The 23,418-nt window shown below is 40.6% G+C and overlaps 1 protein-coding gene across 1 annotated transcript in view; it reads left to right on the top strand.

Annotated features, from left to right (window-relative positions):
- herc4 (HECT and RLD domain containing E3 ubiquitin protein ligase 4) overlaps positions 1–23,198 on the top strand; it is a 106,859-nt gene extending 83,661 nt beyond the window's left edge. Inside the window, exons 19-24 of the mRNA XM_078223650.1 lie at positions 2,270–2,436; positions 5,144–5,210; positions 10,790–10,872; positions 14,455–14,638; positions 18,834–18,936; positions 19,053–23,198. Coding sequence (XP_078079776.1) covers positions 2,270–2,436; positions 5,144–5,210; positions 10,790–10,872; positions 14,455–14,638; positions 18,834–18,936; positions 19,053–19,261 — 813 coding nt within the window. The 3' untranslated portion in view covers positions 19,262–23,198. The remainder of the gene's footprint in view (positions 1–2,269; positions 2,437–5,143; positions 5,211–10,789; positions 10,873–14,454; positions 14,639–18,833; positions 18,937–19,052) is intronic.
- Positions 23,199–23,418: the final 220 nt, after the last annotated feature.

Raw genomic sequence — 23,418 nt, 5'->3', positions numbered from 1 at the left:
CGCAATATAGGCCAACATCCCATTTGCCTTCTTGATCACCTGTTGTACCTGCAGACTGGGCTTTTGCGTCTCATGCACAAGGACCCCCAGGTCCCTTTGCACGGTAGCATGTTTTAATTTGTTTCCATTGAGATAGTAATCCCATTTGTTATTATTTCCTCCAAAGTGTATAACCTCGCATTTCTCAACGTTATACTCCATTTGCCATATCCTCGCCCACTCACTCAGCCTGTCCAAATCTCTCTGCAGATCTTCTCCGTCCTCCACACGATTCACTTTTCCACTTATCTTTGTGTCGTCTGCAAACTTCGTTACCCTACACTCCGTCCCCTCCTCCAGATCATCTATATAAATGGTAAATAGTTGCGGCCCGAGTACCGATCCCTGCGGCACGCCACTAGTTACCTTCCTCCAACCGGAAAAACACCCATTTATTCCGACTCTTTGCTTCCTGTCGGATAGCCAGTCCCCAATCCACTTTAACACACTACCCCCAACTCCGTGTGCCCTAATCTTCTTCAGTAGCCTTTTATGGGGCACCTTATCAAACGCCTTTTGGAAATCCAAAAACACCGCATCCACCGGTTCTCCTCCATCAACCGCCCTAGTCACATCTTCATAAAAATCCAACATGTTCGTCAAGCACGACTTTCCCCTCATGAATCCATGCTGCGTCTGATTGATCGAACCATTTCTATCCAGATGCCCTGCTATCTCCTCTTTAATAATGGATTCCAGCATTTTCCCTACTACAGACGTTAAGCTGACCGGCCTATAGTTACCCGCCTTTTGTCTCCTTCCTTTTTTAAACAGCGGCGTAACATTAGCCGTTTTCCAATCAACCGGCACTACCCCAGAATGCAACGAGTTTTGATAAATAATCACTAACGCATCCACTATTACCTCTGACATTTCTTTCAATACCCTGGGATGCATTCCATCCGGACCCGGGGACTTATCCACCTTCAGTCCCATTAGTCTACCCAGCACTGCCTCTCTGGTAACATTAATGGTATTAAGTATTTCTCCTGCTGCCAACCCTCTATCGTTAATATTTGGCAAACTATTTGTGTCCTCCACCGTGAAGACCGACACAAAAAACTTATTTAAAGACTCAGCCATATCCTCATTTCCCACTATTAACTCCCCCCTCTCGTCCTCCAAGGGTCCAACATTCACTCTAGCCACTCTATTCCTTTTTATATATTTATAAAAACTTTTACTATCATTTTTTATATTAATTGCTAGCCGAGCTTCATAGTCTATCCTTCCTTTCTTTATCGCTTTCTTAGTCTCTCTTTGTTGTTTCTTAAATTTTTCCCAATCACTTGTTTCTCCACTATTTTTGGCCACTCTGTACGCAGCTGTTTTTATTTTAATACTCTCCTTTATTTCCTTCGTTATCCACGGCTGGTTCTCCCTTTTCTTACAATCCTTGTTTTTTGCTGGAATATATTTTTGCTGAGAACTGAAAAGGATCTCCTTAAAAATCCTCCACTGTTCCTCAGCTATCCTACCTGCCAGCCTGCTCTCCCAGTCTACCTTAGCCAATTCATCCCTCATCCTATCATATTTCCCTCTGTTCAAACAGAGGACACTGGTTTGGGACCAAACTTTCTCCTCTTCCATCTGAATCAGAAATTCGACCATATTGTGGTCACTAGACCCAAGAGGGTCCTTCACAATAAAAATTATCTTATAAGTCTCCATAAGATCCCCCCTCATCCTTCTAAACTCCAACGAGTACAAACCCAATCTCCTCAGCCTCTCCTCATAATCCAAACCCCTCATCTCCGGTATCAACCTGGTGAACCTTCTCTGCACTCTATTACACACTACTATTCCTTTAATGTCCCTGACTAGGGATGCTGGAAATTGTGAGAAGGGGTTAACGTAGATACGGTGATTCGCGAATGAAACACACTGCTATGTTGGGCCAATACTGATTGTTATTTGACTGATTTGTTATTTCCAGTCTTGGTTACTTAATAGAGTATCTCCCTGGTATTGCTTAAGTACTGCCCCATTCCTCTAAAGTCTTGGAGGTATCACTTGAAGTAGATGTTGAAATGAAGTTGCAACAAATAATTGGAGAATACAGTTCTCTTGCAAGTACCATCTCTTTGGTGAACTATCATATGTTAGTTTGCTGCATTTAATTTCTTTATGAATTTAAAATGTTAAGAATCTCTGAGCATAGTGGCATTATGTGAAGGTATTGTTCGATAAAACAAGCATTACAATGAATGTTTCTGTTTATCTTGTTTAGACCTTTGAAGAGATTGATTTATTTCATTTGATTGGTGTCGTCTGTGGTCTTGCCATCTACAACTTTACCATTGTTGACCTGCATTTTCCATTAGCTTTGTATAAGAAACTGCTAAAACAGAAACCAATCTTGGATGACCTGAAAGAATTGATGCCCATCGTTGGCAGGTTAGTTAATGCGACTGCTTTTTTAAAATGTTTATGTTCATTTAAATTTCCTTCACACAGAGAATATGTCTTAAACTAAATTGGTTCTGAGAAAATCACAGGGCTAGGCACATCTCTGAAGCTTTCATCATGGGGAATCATACTGGCTCTCATATAAAAACCTCGGGATCAACTGTTTCTACCTACCTTTCCCCCATCACAGCAGTTCTGAGAAGATTACACGTTTCTGGTATTAATTTTTCCAAATTTTGAGACAAGCTCAGTAACTTTATATTCTCTTAAGTAGAATAATTATAAGTTCAGTGCTTGTTTATATATTCCAGCAGCATTTAGCTGTTTAATCTGTAATGTTTTGGGTCTTAAACTTCTTGCCTCTCAGTGGGGGTAATTTCTCTTTTACTATGTTTTGAGGAAGCCCCAAAGCAAATTCTTCTGCATATTCAGGGTATCAGTATTTCCCTCAAAATACTAAATACAAATGCTAAGTCCTCATGCTATAAGCAGGTTTAGAAAGCACGGGCTTTTCTGAGGGCTGTAAATGTAAATTCAGGGGATGTCAGTGGAGTGTTTTTCAACATCAGAAAATTAGTTCCAAAATGTAATTCTTTAAAACAAAGCGTGCAAAATTAATTGGAACAGTAATAGATTGTGATTAGTCTCCATCAACTCCTTTTGTCTGGATGTTGCCCTGTCCAGATGCTTCTGCACAGGGGAGATGATGGGGTTTTGGTAATGTCACTGTACTAGTAATTAATTGGCCAGGTTAATGCCCTGGGAACATGGGTTCACCACCGCTGGTGGATCTTGAAGTCAATAAATCTGGAATTGAAAACTAATCTCTGTAATGGTGGTCATGAAATGATCATCGATTGTCATAACTCAACTGGTTCACTGTTGTCCTTACCCAGTCTGGTTTACATTTGATTCCACACCCACAGCAATCTGGTTGACTTTTAAATGCCCTCTGAAATGGCCTAGCAAGCCACTCTGTTGGAGGCCAATTAGTGATGGGCAACAAATGCTGGGCCTAGCCAGCAATGCCCACATGAAAGAATAAATAAATAAAATTCCATTCTAGCCCTTACTCCAGATCAGCTCAGAATCTTTAAGTTGCCTTTTCTAGGACTTGTGCGTGTCAGGTGGAACTCTTCTACAGAAATGCACAAGACATTTTTTTAAAAACATCTTATGACCATATTGATTTGGCAGTGTATTTTGATACTTTCAGATTCAAGATCTACCCTTGGGTTAGAACAAATGCATGTGGACACTGATTCAGAATTCCCTTGGATCAGGACTCTATGCCAAATGCCACAGTAACCCATATCATCCTGATATAGAGTATTCACTGCCAGAGTGCTGGAGACAAAACTAGAGAAACTCAAAAGAAAGAAAACTTAGGCAGCCAAATTGCTGATGACTAGAATTAAAATTACCCTGCTGAATCCTCCAGCCAAGTGGAGAGACAGAACATAGATCTGACAACAATAAATCTTGAGGACAAGATCCAGAAATTCTCATTTGTCATGTTTTAAGAAAGATGTTACTACCGACATTTAATTTGAAATTTTGTGATTAATTCCTGAATGTGTGTTTCTTTTGACCTTTGCCTATCTCATTTTTAGAAATGTTAAACATTTCAATTATCAGCAAAACACATAACTAAAACTTCCTGTTTGCTTTCAAAATTCAGCTTTTTTAATTTGGGAGAAGAATTCAGTTTAAGATGAAAGAGGTCAATGTTTCCATCTCTGACAATTATAAAATGTAGACTTTGATTATTTATATCGACAAAACAGCTTCACTAATAACTAGTTCCTACTCCTGCACCGTTACTTCTGGTGTCCCTCAGAGGTCGATTCTGTCCCCCTTCTCATCTACATGCTGCCCCCCAGACACATCATCTGAAAACATTGCATTAGTTTTCACATGAACTCTGACAACACCCAACTCTATCTCACCACCCTGTCTTGATGGTAAATTATCCGATTGCTTTTCCAACATCCAGTACTGGTAACAGAAATTTCCTCCTATTAAGTATTGCGAACACCAAAGTCGTTGCCTTCAGCCTCGGTTCCAAACTACATTTCCTAGCTATTGACTCCATTCCTTTCTCCTTGCTGGCTGTGTGAGGCTGAATCAAACTGTTACAACTGGGGCCATATTTGTCTACATGAGTTTTCAATCACATATCTATCGCATCCGTTAGACCACCTGTTCCTAATGTCGTTGGTGACTCCATCCTTATTTCAGCTCATCTGCTGCTGAAACCTTCATGCCTTTGTTACCATCGGATGCAACTGTTCCCTGCCAGCCTCTCTCAGTCTATCCCTGTAAGCTTAAAAGTCGAAAAACAATGCTGCCCAATTCTTTACTCGCACAAAATCTAGTTCACCCTTCACCCCTGTGCTCACTAACATACATTGACTCCTGATCAAGCAACACTTTGATTTAAAAATTCTCGTCCATGGTTCCAAATCTCTGTGACCTGCCTCCTCCCTATCTCTAATCTCCTGCAGCCCAACAACCCTCCCCAAGATATCTGTGCTCTCACTTGCCTCCCAGTTTTTATTTGGAAAAGATGTGCTTGCAGCCAAGATATTGGATCGTGTAGAAGTGCAAATTTTGCTCTTCTCTATGTGCTCATATCATAATTCTTTACACCAGCAAATCAGTTAGCTTTATATCAATCGGTACTTTTGTACAGGAGTATGCAGCAATTGTTGGATTACCCAGAGGAGGCTGTGGAAGAGATCTTCTCCCTCAACTTCACAGTAAGTCATTATTTAAATCCAGATGTTTGTTTTACACCACTTTCAAACGCATTTCTTGCTCTGGGTGTCAAAATCCTAAAGGAGGGAATAAAGCTGTAGCAGACCAGCAGGAAGTTTAGCCTCAATCAGAATTTAGTATTGTTGAGAAGCTGAGCACGAGTTTTTTTCCCTAATAGCAATATTTGTGTCAAGTGATTAAGCAAAATTTGATTCTTTGCAGCATGATGCTAATGCTGTCTGCGTTTTTAAACTAGCGGCCGTAATATAGAGGAAGCAAGAAATATCACAAATTCGATGAGAAAATCAGAAAAAAAGGAAAACGGGTCAGTGTTGCAACAAGAAATTGCAGTCAGGATTGAATTATATGTATCTGAATTTACAAAGTAATGAAAGCAATATTGGACAGTTAGAAACTATGGAGGGATGTGATATACTGGAAACATGGTTTGTTCTTGAACATGACCTAGACCTTAATTTCCAGAAATGATAACTGGGTGGGTGGTAAGGGATTCTGTAACAATGCAATCCCCGGGGCATCCTTCCATTACAGCACAGAGAGTTGATGTGGATGTAACTTAGAAATGGGAAGGGAAGTGGTAAAGTTTCAAGTTGCCAGAGAATGGGAGATCTGTGCAGTTCAAAGATATGCAAGAACGTGTAGGGTCATTCTGAGTGATTTTAAATGTTGCAGGAAAGACTGGAATAAAGTTAATGCATGTGGGCAAATTAAAGAATACTTTTCAGAATACACCCCTAAGTGCTTTTTACATCAGTATGTTTCTAGTGTGCTTGACTTAGTTTTAGGAGTGGGTCAGCAAAGTGATGAGAACAGGAGAGCAGTTGGAAAATACTGACCATAAAATAATTAGATTCAGTGAAAGAATAGAAAAGCACAATTAAGAGCCACGGATATGGATTGTTTGGAAAAGACAAGTTCTGTTCAATAAGAAAAAATCTGACCAACTAAACGGAGCAGTAAAGGTAGCCGCCGGGTCAATAAATCGGGAGTGGGAAATCTGCAATAAATAAATTGTCTTAAAGTAAAAGTAGAGTTCTGTGTAAAAATAGGAAGTGTGAAATGAAACAAACTTGAAAAGTAGGGTTGAAAACATTCAGAATTGTCAGGGGTAAGATGATAATAGCTGGTCTGTCGAGCCTGTCCAGAAAGAATGATGGAAAGGAGATTTGAAAGGCAAAAGGGAACATGCAAAAAGTAGCAAAAAATACAAAGAGAATTTGGTTTTTATAAATATTGGAAACATAACATAAAAGCTAGGGGATAGAAACACCCAAGAAACTAAACATGTAAGTCTAATTGGAGAAAGAAGGAATGTAGAGATACTAAATATTTTACAATGAATTTTAGAAATGTGGAAGTAGATATACTAGAGAGAATATAGAAAAGGTATCGTGAAAAATGAACCAGGTGCAAAAGGAAAGCAGAATACGTCATGAGTGTTAGAATTCTGGTGGAGTGCACTATTGGAAGAAGTCAGTGAGGTGATGACACAGTCACTGGCAACAAGCTTTCAAACCTTTTTGAACATGCATGTTGTGCTTTTAGGCTGGAGATTAGTCAATGAATTGGCTCAAGAGTGCAAAGGCTAAACAGATTCCAGCATTTTCTGTTTTATTTCAAATTTTCTCCAACTGCTGTATTTTGCGTTTGTCTTAACATCAATCGTAGTGAAAAACTATTAGAATCTAAGTCTGTTTGAAATTAGTCAAAATTTGGCAATGTGTGACAAATGAAATGTTTTTCTTTGATTAGTTTGGAGAGGTAAAGGAATGCTATAAATGTCAAAGAATCGTTACAGCACAGAATGTGTCTATGCTGGCTGTCCTAAGGAACAGTTCACAGTGCTGCCAGAATTTGCAGGGTTTTTACCAGTAACCTTGTCAGCGTTCACCATCACTCCTTCGGTTTTGAATCTAACAACAGCTTCAGTATTTGGCACAAGCGCTGATGAATCCAGAAATCCTGAAGTTGCGGTCTGCCACCCATTGCTCCACTCTGGGCCTTCATTGGGGACTTCTCCACCGAGTCAGCGAAATCAATTTATTTGTCAAGAACTTCCCCCTTTCCACACTCAGATCGCTGTTCAAAACCTCATGAAAGATTATCTCTCACTTCAATGAGGTGTAACTGGGGTTTTAATGATCTGAATAAGAACAACCAATCTGGAATGAGAAGAAATCACTTCATTTTCTTGGAATGTTTTGCCTCTGCAAAATCCAGGTCATCGTGTACAGAATTCTCAGAAGGCAATTGATGGAGGTGTGTTGGTGAATTCCGCCCATGGTGCAATAAAAATATAGTTAGGTGGATAGAATGTTGGTCAACAGGAAGCCATTGGAATAAATAGGTCATAGAAACCCTACAGTACAGAAAGAAGCCATTCGGCCCATCGAGTCTGCACTGACCACAATCCCACCCAGGCCCTACCCCCATATCCTACCTGCTAATCCCTCTAATCTACACATCCCAGGACACTAAGGGGCAATTTTAGCATGGCCAATCAACCTAACCCGCACATCTTTGGACTGTGGGAGGAAACCGGAGCACCCGGAGGAAACCCACGCAGACACGAGAATGTGCAAACTCCACACAGACAGTGACCCAAGCGGGAATCGAACCCAGGTCCTTGGAGCTGTGAAGCAGCAGTGCTAACCACTGTGCTACCGTGCCGCCCTGCCGTGATGGTCAAACAGGAGAATTGTTGGAAGTTTTGGCTGCACTCTGTATAATATATAACTCATTTGGATTTGAAATCTTGAAATTTGCTGTTAATGCGGAAATAGGGGTTCAGTGAACAGTGACGAGCCCTGTAGACATCCTCAGTAAGGTTCACTTAAGAGACAGATATCAGCTGCGGTTTAATGTACAGAGAGAGGTATGAGGAAATAGGCATTATGAGTACATATTAAATGGAGAGATTCTGAATGTGGATCAACAGAAATTTAAGGGTTCAATTCTCTGAAAGTGTGTGTGGAGATAGATAAAGCCTTAAGAACCAACATAATTTGGTATTGTATAAATAGGGATCATAGGACAGAAAAATAAATAAATCATGCTAACTTTGTCAAATATATTGGTTTGGGTACCACTTGGTTGGGTTGATTGGCCATGCTAAATTGCTGCTTGGTGTCAGGGGAATTAGCAGGGATAGGCCTGGGTGGGATTGTCAGTGCAGGATCATAGAATCCCTACAGTACAGAAAGAGGCCATTTGGCCCATCGAGTCTGCACTGACCACAATCCCACCCAGGCCCTACCCCCCTATCCCTACATATTTACCCACTAATCCCTCTAACCTACACATCTCAGGACACTAAGGGCAATTTTTAGCATGGCCAATCAACCTAACCCGCACATCTTTGGACCGTGGGAGGTAACCGGAGCACCCGGAGGAAACCCACGCAGACACGAGGAGAATGTGCAAACTCCACACAGACAGTGACCCAAGCCGGGAATCGAACCCAGGTCACTGGAGTTGTGAAGCAGCAGTGCTAACCACTGTACTACCGTGCCGCCACTTCAATGGACCAAATGGCCTCTCCTTCTGCACTGTGGGGATCCTATAATAATGTTTGGGTACCATTACATTTCGAGAGTCAGCCGAAAGTGGTAGCCAATGAGTATATCAAGCTGTGCATTAGGAGAGAGATTGTCTGTTACTGTGCACCCAAAATAGCAGAATTGGTAACCACTTCCAACAGGTTGTTATTTAGTGTGAAGATGTGACTTCCTTTCATATGAGCATAGTTTTCTTAATGTTTATAGTCAGGGCAAATGAGTTACAGGCGTGGGAGAGACAATCCATGAATCTTCGAAGCTAAGTTTGTGTGGGCAGCTAATGCGGTGTAGAAGAGTTCTGTGATCAAGACACGCTGTATGTTTTCCTTCACTTTCAGTCTGGATAGTTTGTAGAGCTTATTGTCTGAGCTCCTTCTATATGTGCAGGGAAGGTAAAGGTCAAGAGCATCAATGAGATAATACCAAACAAAGCGGAGGCAAGGATACAGTCCTGTTTTACTCCACTCTGTACACTGAAGCTATTGGATATGGTGCTGTCAAACTGTTCAGTGGATGAGACTCAGGAGATTTGGCGGACAGCCAGTTTTCTCCGAAACCATTTGAATCCTGCCCTGCTGGCAGTGTTAATTAGACCTACAGAAGTAAGGCAAATAGGCATGGAATAATATCAAACTGACTCTGAGGACTTGGATCCAGGTTTGTGAGGTCTCTGTTTCAGCAGCTTGAGTGACTGAAGCTTGAACGACTTGCAGCTACCAAGAAAGGAAGTTCAACAAATGTCTTCTTGGCTGCTGGCGGGTGTTCAGGATGTACCATGGAAGGACAAAATTATGAATGTGGCAGGCCTCTCAATTGCAAAGCTCCCAAGCATGTTGGCACTCATTGAACCGAGGTTTCTTTGCTGGATAGTGCACATTCACGGATGGGAGACCTAATGTAAGGATGTAAGTATTTTTCTGTAAGGCGAAGTAGCTGGAGTGTCTCAAGCCGTCGGACACACAGCTCCACTTTAAGGATGCTTTCTACATAACAAAAGAAGTTATACAAAGGAAAATGTGAACATCACCTGTGGGCTTGAGTGCATCACCACAGCGGTCAGTGGCTACTGCGCCTTGGCAACAACTTTAAACCTAAAAAGCATGAGATTGATGGAAGTTAAATTTTAATAGTGCTGCTGCTTTTTACATTGCATATTTCCAGTGTAATTTGTAATTCCTTTCCTGCGTGCGATCACCATGGTGTTTGGAACTCAAGATTTCAGTCCGTTACTACATTTTCCCTGTGACATGTTCAGTTTTCCAAATGTTTATCCTTGAACTATTTAGCTGAACTGCAGTTTTGAGAAATTGGTCATTTCAGGGGATTGACATTCACCGAAAAAGGTACATTTCCGATGCATACAATCCCTACAGTGCAGAAGGAGGCCATTCGGCCCATCTAGTCTGCACCGACCACAATCCCACCCAAGCCCTATCTCCGCAACCCCATGCATTTACCCTAGCTAGTCCCCCTGACACTAAGGAGCAATTTAGCATGGCCGATCCATCTAACCTGCACATCTTTGTTCTGGGGGGAAACTGGAGCAACCGGAGGAAACCCATGCAGACACAGGGAGAATGTGCAAACTCCACACAGACAGTGACCCAAGCCAGGAATCGAACCCAGGTCCCTGGCACTGTGATGCAACAGTGCTAACCACTGTGCTACCGTGCCACATCATGAGGTAAATCCCACATTGTTGCGTTGGTGGCTTATTAAATACTGAAAACAGTGCTATTTTGTTAAAATACTGATTAAAAGGGGAAAAGCTGGAAATCAAATTAAAACCAAAGTGTGTAAAAATAGAAGCCAGCACAATCAGTAATACTGGGAGACCCTTGCAAGAAGCCTTGGAAATCCCTTGCTTTGGCATGTTCTAATGTTGTACAGGGTAGAGTTAGTGTGTTCTCTAAGAACATCTTTGCGCAATGGTTTAGTTTAAAGGTTTGCAGTTGGCTGCTCATTTTTTTTTCAATCTTTCAATTTTCTGTCTATTTAAACAGATTGCAGTAGAAAAGTTTGGTTTAACGGAAGTTAAAGAGTTGATTCCAAATGGCACCAATATTCCTGTCACTAAATATAACAGGTGAGAGAACATGTTTAGATACACTGCACAAAACTGTTAGTTAAAAGTCTTAAAGTGCATTTTTGTAAAACCTTCATCCTGTTCACAAATGATCAATTAATTACAATAATATTAAGTCACAGTTGGAAGTCTATGCAGTCGCTGAACATTATCTTGATGCATAAAAATGTTTACTTTTACGATTTTAAGGAAGTCATTACCTGTAAATGAAATAACAGTGAAAGATCAGTGATAAAGTCAGTTATCTGCAATTTCACTTGTCCGTGAGTTTAGCACAAGTCGGAAAACTCGTGAACTGTTTTGTGGGTAGGATTGAGAGAGAGAAAGAGAGAAGTGTCCTCAATCTGGTCTAAGGGGAGTATAACCAATTACAGAGAGCACGTGTTCCCTGAAGAGCTCGTCAAGGCCTTACTCATTACTTTTGCCCTTTTTTCTTCTCAATAATCTCAAATCATACAAAATATATTTGCTGAGTTTTTAAACAATTAATTTTTGTTTAAAGCAAAATACTTTTCACTTGATGGAATTAGACTCTAAGGGTAGCCATTCACAAGGCCCAGCTCTTCTTCTGAGTGTCTGATTTTGTTGCAGCTTCGAGTTCTCAAAACACCTTAGTAAATTGCCTGAAAGTATTTCCTTTGTGTGTGCTAGCTCATTCTGGTCTTTGATGTGGTGTAGCTACACCTAGAGTGCTGTGAGGGAGGAAGTTCCAGGATTTTGATCCAGTGGCAATGAAAGAGCACTGATATTGTTCCAAGTCAGGACGGTGTGGGGCTTGGAGGGGAACCGGCAGGTGGGGTGTTCCCATGTATCTGCTGCCTTTGCCCTTCTTAGAATCATGGGATCCCTGCAGTGCAAAATAAGGCCATTCAGCCCATTTGACTGTGCCAATTCTTTGACAGAGCAGTTCACCCCACCCTATCCCCATAGCCCTGCAGGTTTACCTCACTGATCCCCCTAACCTACACATCTTTGGACACTAAGGAACAATTTAGCATGGCCAATGCACATATCTTCTTGGTGATAGAAGCCCCAGGTTTGGAAGGTGCTGTTGAAAGAGCCTTGGCGAGTTGCTGCTGTGCATCTTGTAGTTGGTGCGCACTGCCACTACTGTGTGTCAGTGGTGGAGAAAGTGAATGTGGGGGTGGTGGATGTGGTACCAATCAAGCAGCTGCTTTGTTGATGGTAATGACATCTCAAGTACTGTTGGAGCGGCACTCATCCTGGTAAGTGGAGAGTATTCCATCACACTCCAGACTTGTGTCCAATAGATGATGGGGAGATTTGGGGAGTCAGGATGCGAGTTACTCACTGCAGAATTCACAGCCTCTGACCTGCTCTGGCAGCCATAGTATTTATATGGCTGGTCCAGTTCAGTTTCTTGTCAATGGTAACCCCCAGGATGCTGATAGTGGGGGTTCAGTGACAGTAATGCCATTGAATGTCATGGGGAGATGGTTAGATTTTCACTTATTAGAGATGAGATTCTCACTTATTAGAGAATGAAGATGCACTTATTAGAGAAGGACGTCATGGTGGCACAGTGGTTAACACTGCTGCCTCACAGTGCCAGGGACCTGGGCTCAATTCCAGCCTCGGCTGACTGTGTGGAGTTTGCACGTTCACCCCGTGTCTGCGTGGGTTTCTTCCGGGTGCTCTGGTTTCCTCCCACAAGTCCAAAGATGTGCGGATTAGGTTGATTGACTATACTCAATTGCCCCTGAGGGGGATAGGGGCTGGGGGGGATTGTTGTTGGTGCAGGCTCAATGGGCCCATTGGCCGCCTTCTACACTGTAGGGATTCTATGATGATCATTGCCAGGCATTTGTGTGGCATGGATGTTACTCATATTACTCGCCTGTTATCAGTCTAAGCCTGGATATTGTCTAGGTGTTGCTACATTTGGACATGGACTGCTTCAGCATCTGAGGAGTTGTGAATGGTGCTGAACATTGTGCAATCATCGGCGAACATCCCCACTTCCGACCTTATGATGGAGGGAACGTCATTGATGAAGCAGCTGAAGATGGTCGGGCTGAGGACACTACCCTGAGAAACATCTGTAGTGATATCCTGCAGCTGAGATGATTGACCTCCAAGAACTTCAGCCATCCTACTTTGTGCTGGATATGTCTCCAACCAGTAGAGAGTTTTCTCCTGATTCTCATTGACTCCAGTTTTGCTAGGGCTCCTTGATAGAATCATAGAATTCTACAGTGCAGAAGGAAGCCATTTGGCCCAATGAGTCTGCACCAACCCCACCCAGGCCCTATCCCCATACCCCATGTATTTACCCTGCTAGTCCCCCTGACACTAAGGGGCAATTTTACCATGGTCAAACAACCTAACCCGCACATCTTTGGACTGTGGGAGGAAACTGGAGCACCCGGAGGAAACCCACGCAGACACGGAGAACGTGCAAACTCCAGACTGTGACCCAAGCCGGAAATCGAACCCAGGTCCTTGGCATGTGAGGCAACAATGCTAACCACTGTGCCACCGTGCCGCCCTGATGTGATGGCACATTCGGTCAGATGCTGCCTTGATGTTGAGGGCGGTCACTGTCACCTCACCTCAGGTATTCATCTCTTCCGTCTATGTTTGAATCAAGGCTCTAATCAGGTCAGGGGTTTAGTGACCCTGGCGAAACCCAAACCGAGCATCAGTGAGCAGGTATTTCTGAGCAAGCTTGATAGCTTTGTCGACAATCCCTTCCATCACCTTGCTGATGATCGAGAGTAGACTGATGCGCTGGTAATTGGCCAGGTTGGACTTGTCCTGCTTTTTGTTGACAGTTATATGCAGTTATAGAAATGTGGTGATTTACTTAGAACTGATAGATGACCCTTCTGAATGAATTATCTACAAATGGCAGGCAAGCCTCACAATTAGATGCGTGGTCACTTTTATCAAAACAAATGTTCCCCAATCCTTTTGTCTTTGATCACTAGTGTTTATAAAGATAAACGTGGGTAATTTTGTTAACGTTAAACTGGATTTGAAATTTTGTTCATTAAGCATCCTATCATTGATCAAAATGCTTCTGTTGAAAGAATGAAGATGTTGCAAGCTACTAATCTATCATTTACATTGTCAGGTGCCTGTTGTACCCTATCGGGCACTAGACGTCGGATGTTAATGCAGCATATTCTTTCCCAGCGCAAACATGTGGCGTATTTTTGTTTTAGAAAGGCAATCACTATTGCTGTCACTGGCACTAACCAGCTCTGAGATTTTAAAGAAAATCTGTTTACACAAATTTCATCTGCTATTGGTCAGCGAAACTTTGGCAGCTAGAAACTTGAGTTTGCGGTTACAAAGCTTTCTGTTTTCCCTGTTGCTGCAGTGCTGCAGCCAGTCTTTCTTACTCTTGGAAAAAGTTCCAGCCCAATACTATATTGTGGAGTATAACTGAGGTATGAGAAATGTCCACTGGATTCAAAATTGTGATTTTTTTTTTTAATATGATCTTTTGGAAAACTTCAGAAAAAGGAATGCTCTGTTTATACAGTTACATTCCTAGTCCAGTGTCGGCATTTGTGCATAAGTGACTTAAGAAATGTTGTCTATGTTTTTTTCCAGACATGAATTTGTGGAAGCATATGTGGATTATGTATTCAACAAATCAATTGCTCCACTATTTGATAGTTTCTATGAAGGCTTCCACAAAGTGTGCGGTGGAAAGGTTCTTCAGCTCTTCCAGCCTAATGAATTACAGGCAATGGTGATTGGAAGCGCAAATTATGATTGGAATGAATGGGAAAAGGTTAGTCTGACCACATCAGATGGCGTAGTATGTTAATTTTCAAAATGAAGAATGTCTGAGGAATGTAACAGATTTTATTCAGTGCCGTGCTAATAAGATTCTGATGTTTTGAATAGTCACCGTACTCCCAACTACCATTGCAGGCTTCTTGCTCAAACTTTTTATACTAAATGTGCAACACACAGACATTGCTGACATCCACAATATGTGTTTGAAATATGCCTCAGCAAGTTTTGGTTTAAAAAAAAGTCTTGTTAAATTTAACAGGAGTTTCAACCTATACTGAACGCAGAATCTATTCTGCTGACAATGATATCTACTGAAGAAATCCAGCCCACATTCATGCAGCTAGATAGAGACTGATGGCTATGGTCATTGATCAATGCTAATTGATGCTGTGGTGCATCTGACTTGCAACATCATCTGTCACTTCCATTAATATTTCCACTGGCCCCATTTGGGGCTTCATTATCTTAAGCGAGGAGCTGAATGGCCTAATCCTGTTGCTAATTCTATCAACAAAACCATCTTTAACAGCAACAGCTTACTGAATATATAATGCCTCAAGTGCCTTTAATTTAGCAAAATTTCACAAGGCATTAAAGAGTGTTATAAATAAAAACATTTTTGGTGCACAGAGTGATATATCAGGATGCATGAACAAAAGCTTGATTTTTTAAAAATGCAGCATTTTGAAGAAGTAGAACCTCAACGATGCCCAAGCCAAGAACAAATTAGTATAGGGTAAATAAGGTTAAGTCTTAAATGCGTGGATCAATAATTGATGAGGGAGGAATGAGTTTCACTTCAAAGGACACTGGCACCAGTACTGGGAGCTATACTGTTCTTCACCTAAACCATCCTGGACCAGTATTCTGGCGAATCGTATAACTAGGGTGTTAGAAAGGGTTTTAAAATTAAATAGTGGGCTCGAGGGATCAATTGTGGGAAGATGTGATTTTAAAAGGAGAAGATGAGCCAAGAGAACAAGGTAGGAATAAGAGAATGATACATGGCTTGAATAGACAAAGTGTACAGACTTGTCTGTGCACATTAAAAAGTCTCTCAAAACCAGGTTAAAGTCCAACAGGTTTATTTGGAATCACAAGTTTTCGGAGCGCTGCTGCTTCATCAGGTGAGTGATGAAGGAGCAGCCCTCAGAAAGCTCGTGATTCCAAATAAACCTGTTAGACTCTAGCCTGGTGTTGTGAGACTTCTTACTGTGCCCACCCCAGTCCAACACTGGCATCTCCACACCAAACTTGAGTGTGCCAACAGATAAGGTGACTAAAGGACAGAACTAAAAACCAAATGTACATAGAATTCATAACAAAACAAATGAATTAAGAGCTCAAATAAAAATGAACATGTATGAGCTGACAACTATTACAGAGGCATGGTTACAAAATGATAATATCTGGGACCTGAATATTCAAGGATACATGACATTTCAGAAGGACAGGAAATTAGAAAGAGGGGTAGCTCTGCTAATTAAGGATCACAGTATATTAGAGAGGGATGACCTTAGTTCTAAAGATCAAGGTGTAGAATCAGCTTGGATAGAGATATGAAGTAGTAAAGGTAGGAAGTTATTTGTGGGAGTCTTTAGGCTCCCTAACAATAACCACACTCTAGGACAGAGTACATAGGAGGAAATAATGGGGCTTGTGGCAAAGATGCAGCGATTATCATGTATGATTCTAAACTACATATAAATTGGATATATCCAATTGTCAAAGATATCTTGGAAGTCTATAATTATGTTTTCAGAATAGTTTCTTAGTGTAGCACATTCTACAGCCAACCAGAGAGCAGGCTATTCTAGATCTGGTAATGTGCAATGAGGCAGGATTAATTAATGACCTAATATTAAAGGAGCCCCAAGACAGCAGTAATCATAACATGATTAAATTTTCCATTCAGTTTGAGGGAGAGAAGAGTGGGTCGGAGACTAATGTTTTAAAACTCGGGGAAATTGTGGGTCTGAAGATAGAGCTGGCTAAAGTGAACTGGGGAATTGAGTTAAGGAATATGTCAGTAGAGATGCAGTGGCAGATATTTAAGGAGATACTTCACAACAAAGATGCAGCCCATTGAGAAAGACAGACACTCTAAGGGAATGATGCTTCATCGTGGCTAACTAAGAAAGTTAAAGATCAAATTGAAAGACAAAGCATACAGTTCTGTGAAGACTAGTGCAAGTCAGAAAATTGGACAGAATATTAAAAATAACAGCAAAGAATGACTGAGAGAAAGCTAGCTTGAAATACAAAACAGATGATAAAAGTTTCCATAGGTATTTAAAAAGGAAGAGAGTACCTAACGTGAATATAGGTCATCTTGAGAGTGTGTGGGGATTTAACAGAAAAGAAGGAAATCTCAGCAGATATTTCACATCTGTCTTCACTGTCGAGGATACAAATAATATTCCAGAAATAATTGTGAATCACTGGGTGGGACGTTCTGTTGGAGAACTGCTTCCAATGCAATTACAACCTTTTTTTAAAAATAAGGCGACTAAAATTATACACAGTACTCCAGATGTGGTCTCATCAATGTCCTATATAACTGTGGCAAAACCTATTTTATATTCCAGTTCCCTTTGAAATAAACAACAAAATCCCACTTGCCTTCCATATCATTTGCTGTACCTGCCTACTAACATTTTGTGATTCATGTATCAGAACACCTAGATCCCTCTGTACCTCAGAATTCTGCAATCTCTCTCCATTTAGATAATATACTGCTTTCCTATCCTTCCTGCCAAGGTGGACAAGTTCAAATGTGCCTATATGATACTCCATCTACTAAATTTCTGCCCAATCACTTAAAACTATCTATCTCTTTGCAGACTCCTTATGTTGTCTTCATAATTTACTTTTTAACCCATCCTTATGTCATCAGCAAATTTAGCTATATATTTGGTCCCTTCATCCAAATCATTGATACAGATTGTAAATAGTTGAGATCCCAGCACTGATCTATGGCACTCACTCATTACATCATACCAACCATAAAAATGACTAATTTATGTCTAACGTTTCATGTTAGCCAACCAATCCACTATCCATGTTAATGTGTTACCCCCTATACCATGAGCTCCTTTTGCGTAGTAATCTTTGACATGGCGTCTTGTTAAATGCCTTCTCAACCTAAGTACAGCACATCCACAGGTTTCTCCTTTATCCACGTTGCCTGTTACTTCCTCAAAGGACTTTAAATTAGTCAAACATGATTTCTTTTTCACAAAAACTACGTTGACGTTGCCTGTGTCCTGCTATGACTTCCTTATTAATTGATTCCAATCTTTTCCCCCATGATGGATGCTAAAGTTTCCTGCTTTCTGCCTCCCTCCTTTCTTGAATAGAAGAGTTACGTTTGCTATTTTCCAATTTTGGGGCTCCAGAGTCTAAGGAATTTTGGAAAATCAAAACTAATACATCTACCATCGCGGCAGCCAAATTTTTTAGGACCCTAAGATGAAGGCCATCAAGGCCTGAGAACTTCATAGTTTTTGGTTCCATTAATTTGCTCAGTATCCTTTTCTTGGTGATTGCAATTATTTTAAACTTCTCCCTCCCTACCACCTCTTATAGAAATATTAAATCATTGAATCCCTACAGTGCAGAAGTAGGCCATTCGGCCCATCGAGTCTGCATCGACTCTCCACCAACTCTCCAAAAAAGCATCTTGCCTATTCCCATAACCACACACATTTACCCCACTAATCCACCTAACCTAACATTCTGGGACACTAAGGGACAATTTATCATGGCCAATCTACCTAACCTGCACATCTTTGGACTGTGGAAGGAAACTGGAGCACTCAGAGGAAACCCATGCAGACACAGGGAGAATGTGCAAACTCCACATAGACAGTCACCCAAGGCTGGAATTGAACCCGGGTCCCTGGCACTGTGAGGCAGCAGTGCTAACCAGTATACCACCATGCCACCCTTATTGGCTACTACACAAAAATCCTACAAATCTAAGATAGCTCAAAAAATACCCAAGTAAAAAATGGCAAACATCTGGAATTTCACTGGCAATGGATTTCTGTTCTGATATATCTCAGTACGAGATTATCAATCTCTCCATGTTCCAGCCAATCAACGTAACACCGGCTTCAATATCTAACTATTTCTCATCTTTAAGCTCTTGATTTTGCCAATAAGCTTTGTTTTTTGTTGGACAGAATACTGAATATAAAGGAGAATACTGGGCAGATCATCCAACCATCAAACTATTCTGGGAGGTGTTCCATGAACTATCCTTGGAAAAGAAAAAGCGCTTTCTGTGTAAGTCTTTAATGGAATTACTATGCTGCTTAACTGTTCATAATTTTATCTGTTTTAAATCTCAGTGCACTGGTTGGATCGGAGAATAATTATCTTTTCTTGTAATTATTTTGCAGTGTTTCTAACGGGCAGCGACAGGATCCCAATTCTTGGGATGAAAAGCCTAAAATTTATCATTCAGCCCACTGGTGGGGGCGATAATTACCTTCCTGTGGCACACACCTGCTTTAATCTTCTGGATCTGCCAAAATACACAGACAAAGAAACCCTTAGGACCAAGCTAGTTAAAGCCATAGACAATTATGAAGGCTTCAGTTTGGTGTAAACAGGCAAAACTCTTTACACTACACTACGCAGCTTTTGCTTTTTGAGTTGAGTAAAAAGCAGAATCCTTGAAAATTACACATTTAGCAAGAAATGCTGTATCGTGAGAAATTGAACTGAACAAATACAGTGAAGAGCTTACAATGTGTTAATTTTAGCGATTTGTATAAAATCATGTACACTGTTAATGTTACATATTAAAATTATATTTACAAATTATGGGTGAAAATGATCTACATTGATAACATCAGAAGAGGCGCTAATACATAGCCTTGTAGTTAGAACGTCCCTGGAGTCTGGGGAGACTCAGAGACTGGGAGAGTACAGCTGCATGAAAAATTCACCTATAATTTTTTTCATTACTTGTTGCAAGTGTAAATTAAGTTGTCTGCAAGATTACATTGTACTTTACCGACTAGTTGATATCCATAAATAATAAGATTTTTGTAATTAAATCACTTTTTGGTAAGTAGGAAAAGCATTGAGCAAATATGCACATGGCAGCACTGGCATGCTGTACGTTAGAGCTCGTGTTCACAAGATCTACTTCTAAACCCCACCTTCACCCCCTTTTTCAGTGCGATAAATCTATTTGATTATGGACTTGCATATTCTACTCAGTTCATTCGCTAAGAGGATCTTAGCAAAAGCTTTGATTCAGTCTGAGTCAGGATGTAGGAATAAGTAACATAGATGAGTACAGTCCCATAAACTTTCCCAAAGCTATTAGTGGGATCAAAAGCTAAAATTGAAGTTTAAAGGGACCCTCCGGTCTTGCTCTCTAAAATTAACTTGCATTGCAGTTTTGAACCTTAAAACTATTTTTCTAGGACTCCATCTCAATAAAGGGGTAACTTTGGGAGAAGGCAGGGCTGTAATTGTTGGGTGAGAAAATAGCTTTAAATTATTTTTGTAATAGATGCAAGCAAAAGTTAGACGAATTTTGGATTTAAACATTCTAAGCCGGCGCTCCAATGTCTTGGATATCACCTGACCCTGTAGTGCTTAGTTCCATGCACTATTCCAATAGCCATTGCTATCTTGTAGGTTTACAGGATAAAATATTTTTACCGTATGAAAATGCGATGTATTTGCTCATCAGGTGTTTCGGCTTGATTTTGAAAATGTCAATATTCTATAACTTATTTTCTAGTAAATTTTGGAGAATTGTTGAATTTTATCTTGCTCCATGAAAGATATGTTACAACTTTGAATTAAAGATTTCATTTTTGAGTAAAGATATTTAAATTGCCTTAATAATTAAACTTGCTTGTATTTCTCTGAAGATAATTATATAATCATATTTACTGCTGTAATGCTGTGATATTAGTAAAAATGTGGCATCAAGAGCTCAAAGTGGGCCTTTACATAAAATATATGTATTTATCATAAATGGCTGTGAACTTAAAGCTAGTTGTATTTTAGAGAATTGTAGTCAAAGCATGTTTGAAAATGTTCTCCGATTTAAAATAATCAGATAATAAAATTGTGTTTAAGGTCAAAAAGAAAATACTGGAAGACAGCACAAAATATATATAACTATATCCTAGTTATGGAAATTCCCAATTTGGGGGCTTCACTTTTGCCAAAATGTGCTTCACACTGTGTTTCATATCAGAGAAATTGCATCCCTTCAGTCAAGTATGAGGTGTGGGGAATGCTAAATAGTTTGGCTGAGAACTTGCAGCTTAATGTACATTGGCGAGTCAATTAATTCCCCAGGACTTGTACAGTAACTTATGAAAACCCCTTTCCTTTATTTAGTATTTTTGCTACAATAACTACCAAAATAGAATACCAATTTTATTAGTTTATACCAGATTTCTCAGTACCTCTGACAAGTTTGATGTTCGTTTACCATTCTATTTTGTAGCACTTGGGTATCAATAAAGGGGTTGCTGTGTTTTTATGGTGTCATTTTTTTAAGCTAAGGGTTAATTAAAAACAAACTGTCATTGGAGTTGGACCATGCCACTCAATCATGTCTTTTGTGGCGGTGCATCTCCACACCTTTCTTTCCGAGATTGTGAACACAATTTAATGATGAATGAGCATGCCAGGTCTCTGAGGAGGGACTTGAGTACGAGAGCAGCCTGGAGAAATCTGGCTTCCCATTTACTCCCTCACCTTGGACTTTCAACTCAGACAAAGTGAGACGGCTTCAGCAAATTTCCTTTGCATCTTCCACTCATTAATGCACGTGCTTGGCTTTCCATAGCATCACACAAAAATACATTGCAGGTACTCTCGACTCTAGATTTTTCTTTGTTTATGCCAAAATGGTTTTCAGCCCATTGAGTCTGTACCAGCTCTCCGAAAGAGCATTTTATTCTGCACTATCCCCATAACCCCACACATTTACCATGGTTAATCCATCTAACCTACACATTCTTGAACAATGGGAGGAAACCGGAATACCTGCAGAAAACCAACGCTGACACGGAGAATGCGCAGACACTAACCCAAGCCAGGAATCGAACCTGGGTCCCTGGGGCTGTGAGGCAGTGGTGCTAACCACTGATGCCCATTAATGATGGATTTTAAGTGAGACTCAAAGCTTGCTATTGCACCTGGTTATCTCATTAGCATTGTTTCTGGTGTGGATCTGGTTGAAGCTGTGAGCACACTGGTATTTAAAGCAGATAATTGTACAAATTGTAGAGGGATGGGGCCACTAAAGAGTAATGGCACAACAGCCAAAACTTCTGAAAACCTTTGGACAGTCTCAAAAAAAATTTACCCGTTAACTGCTGTTGTTGGGAAATTAGCAAAGCTGACTGACGAGAGGGACAGGAACAAAGAGCATCATCTGCTGAAGCAAATGCAGGGGCTGCAGGAGCTTCTTGTAGAAAGTGCAGACTGTCAGGTTATGAGACCTTCCCATTTGCCAATATTGCCAGATGCTTTCAAGGGGATGAAGAGAGATATTTAAACCCAGCACTGCTAATTCAATTTGTCTGGAAGGACCACTTCCAGGGATGTTCACTTGCAAGTAGCTTTCAGCCTCCATTTAAGACAGTTTTGCCACCTGGATCTCATGTTCAGAAATGTTGAGTTTGAGCATATCCAATAGACCGAGATATCCGGGACTTCCCATGTTGTTGAGAGGCTTCAGCTTTTCACCTTCAACTCCCTGTTCACACTCTAAACCAAGCTGTTTATCTTAAGTTTATAAAGTCAAATACACCTTAACTCCTTAGGAATTAATTGGATATTCACCTGTTGAATTTGCACGTTTTTTGGTTAAAATAAGTATTCTTTTCTCAATATACCAATAGTCTGGAGCCAAGTTTGTTATTTTGGGGGTAATTAGTAAACAAAAGTGCAGTTGTTATACGTGTAATTTAAGCATTTTGTTGTGAGATTATGAGAATCCAGGCATCTCTTTTCCTATCTTGGGTGGGTCATGGCCTTGTGGTAATATCACTGGACCATCCAGAGGCCAAGACTCCATGGCCTGGGAACTGGGTTCACGTCCCATCACAGCGGCTAGTTAAATTTAAATTCAATTGATTATTTTTAGTCTGAATTGAAAATCCAACTGGTTCACTAATGTCCTTTAGGGAAGGAAAACTGCTGTCCTTACCTGGTCTGACCCATGTGTGACTCAAAACCAGTAAGAAGTCTAACAACACCAGGTTAAAGTCCAACAGGTTTATTTGGTAGCAAAAGCCACTAACCCACAGGAAATGTGGTTGAATCTTAACTGCTTAGGCAAAAAATGCTGACCTCCAGAGACAGCTACACCCATTGTCAATTTTTTTAAAACGTCAGTCATGATCACTCCAGGTGATGGAATTTCAGCGGCAGTAGAAAGCCAGCTAGCTACAGGTGGTAAATGGTAAGTTGTGCCTTTATTGTTTTTCAATTCCACAAAGCTTAGGAAAATAGTTCTCTGTACTGTTCCTTTATGTTAAATAAACCATTTGTTGCTTTGGCCATTCTGTCTTGTCTCAGTATTGAGTGCTTTTAAGTTTTCACTTCAGGCATACAGAGCAATGATCTTCCATTAGAAACCCCCCAGGTTATGCTGTAATTTAACTGCATACTGAGGAATTTGGGAACTCTATTTCTGCTTACAGGAGTTATGGTAATGCTGATCTTGAGGGAATAGTTAAAAAAAAACGATGATGGCCTTGTGGTGATATAAACAGTGCC

The sequence above is a fragment of the Mustelus asterias genome, chromosome 11 (genome assembly GCF_964213995.1).
Source record: "Mustelus asterias chromosome 11, sMusAst1.hap1.1, whole genome shotgun sequence".
Lineage (NCBI taxonomy): Eukaryota > Metazoa > Chordata > Chondrichthyes > Carcharhiniformes > Triakidae > Mustelus > Mustelus asterias.
Note: the sequence above shows the minus strand (reverse complement) of the source record. Positions and strands in the feature narration are given on the sequence as shown.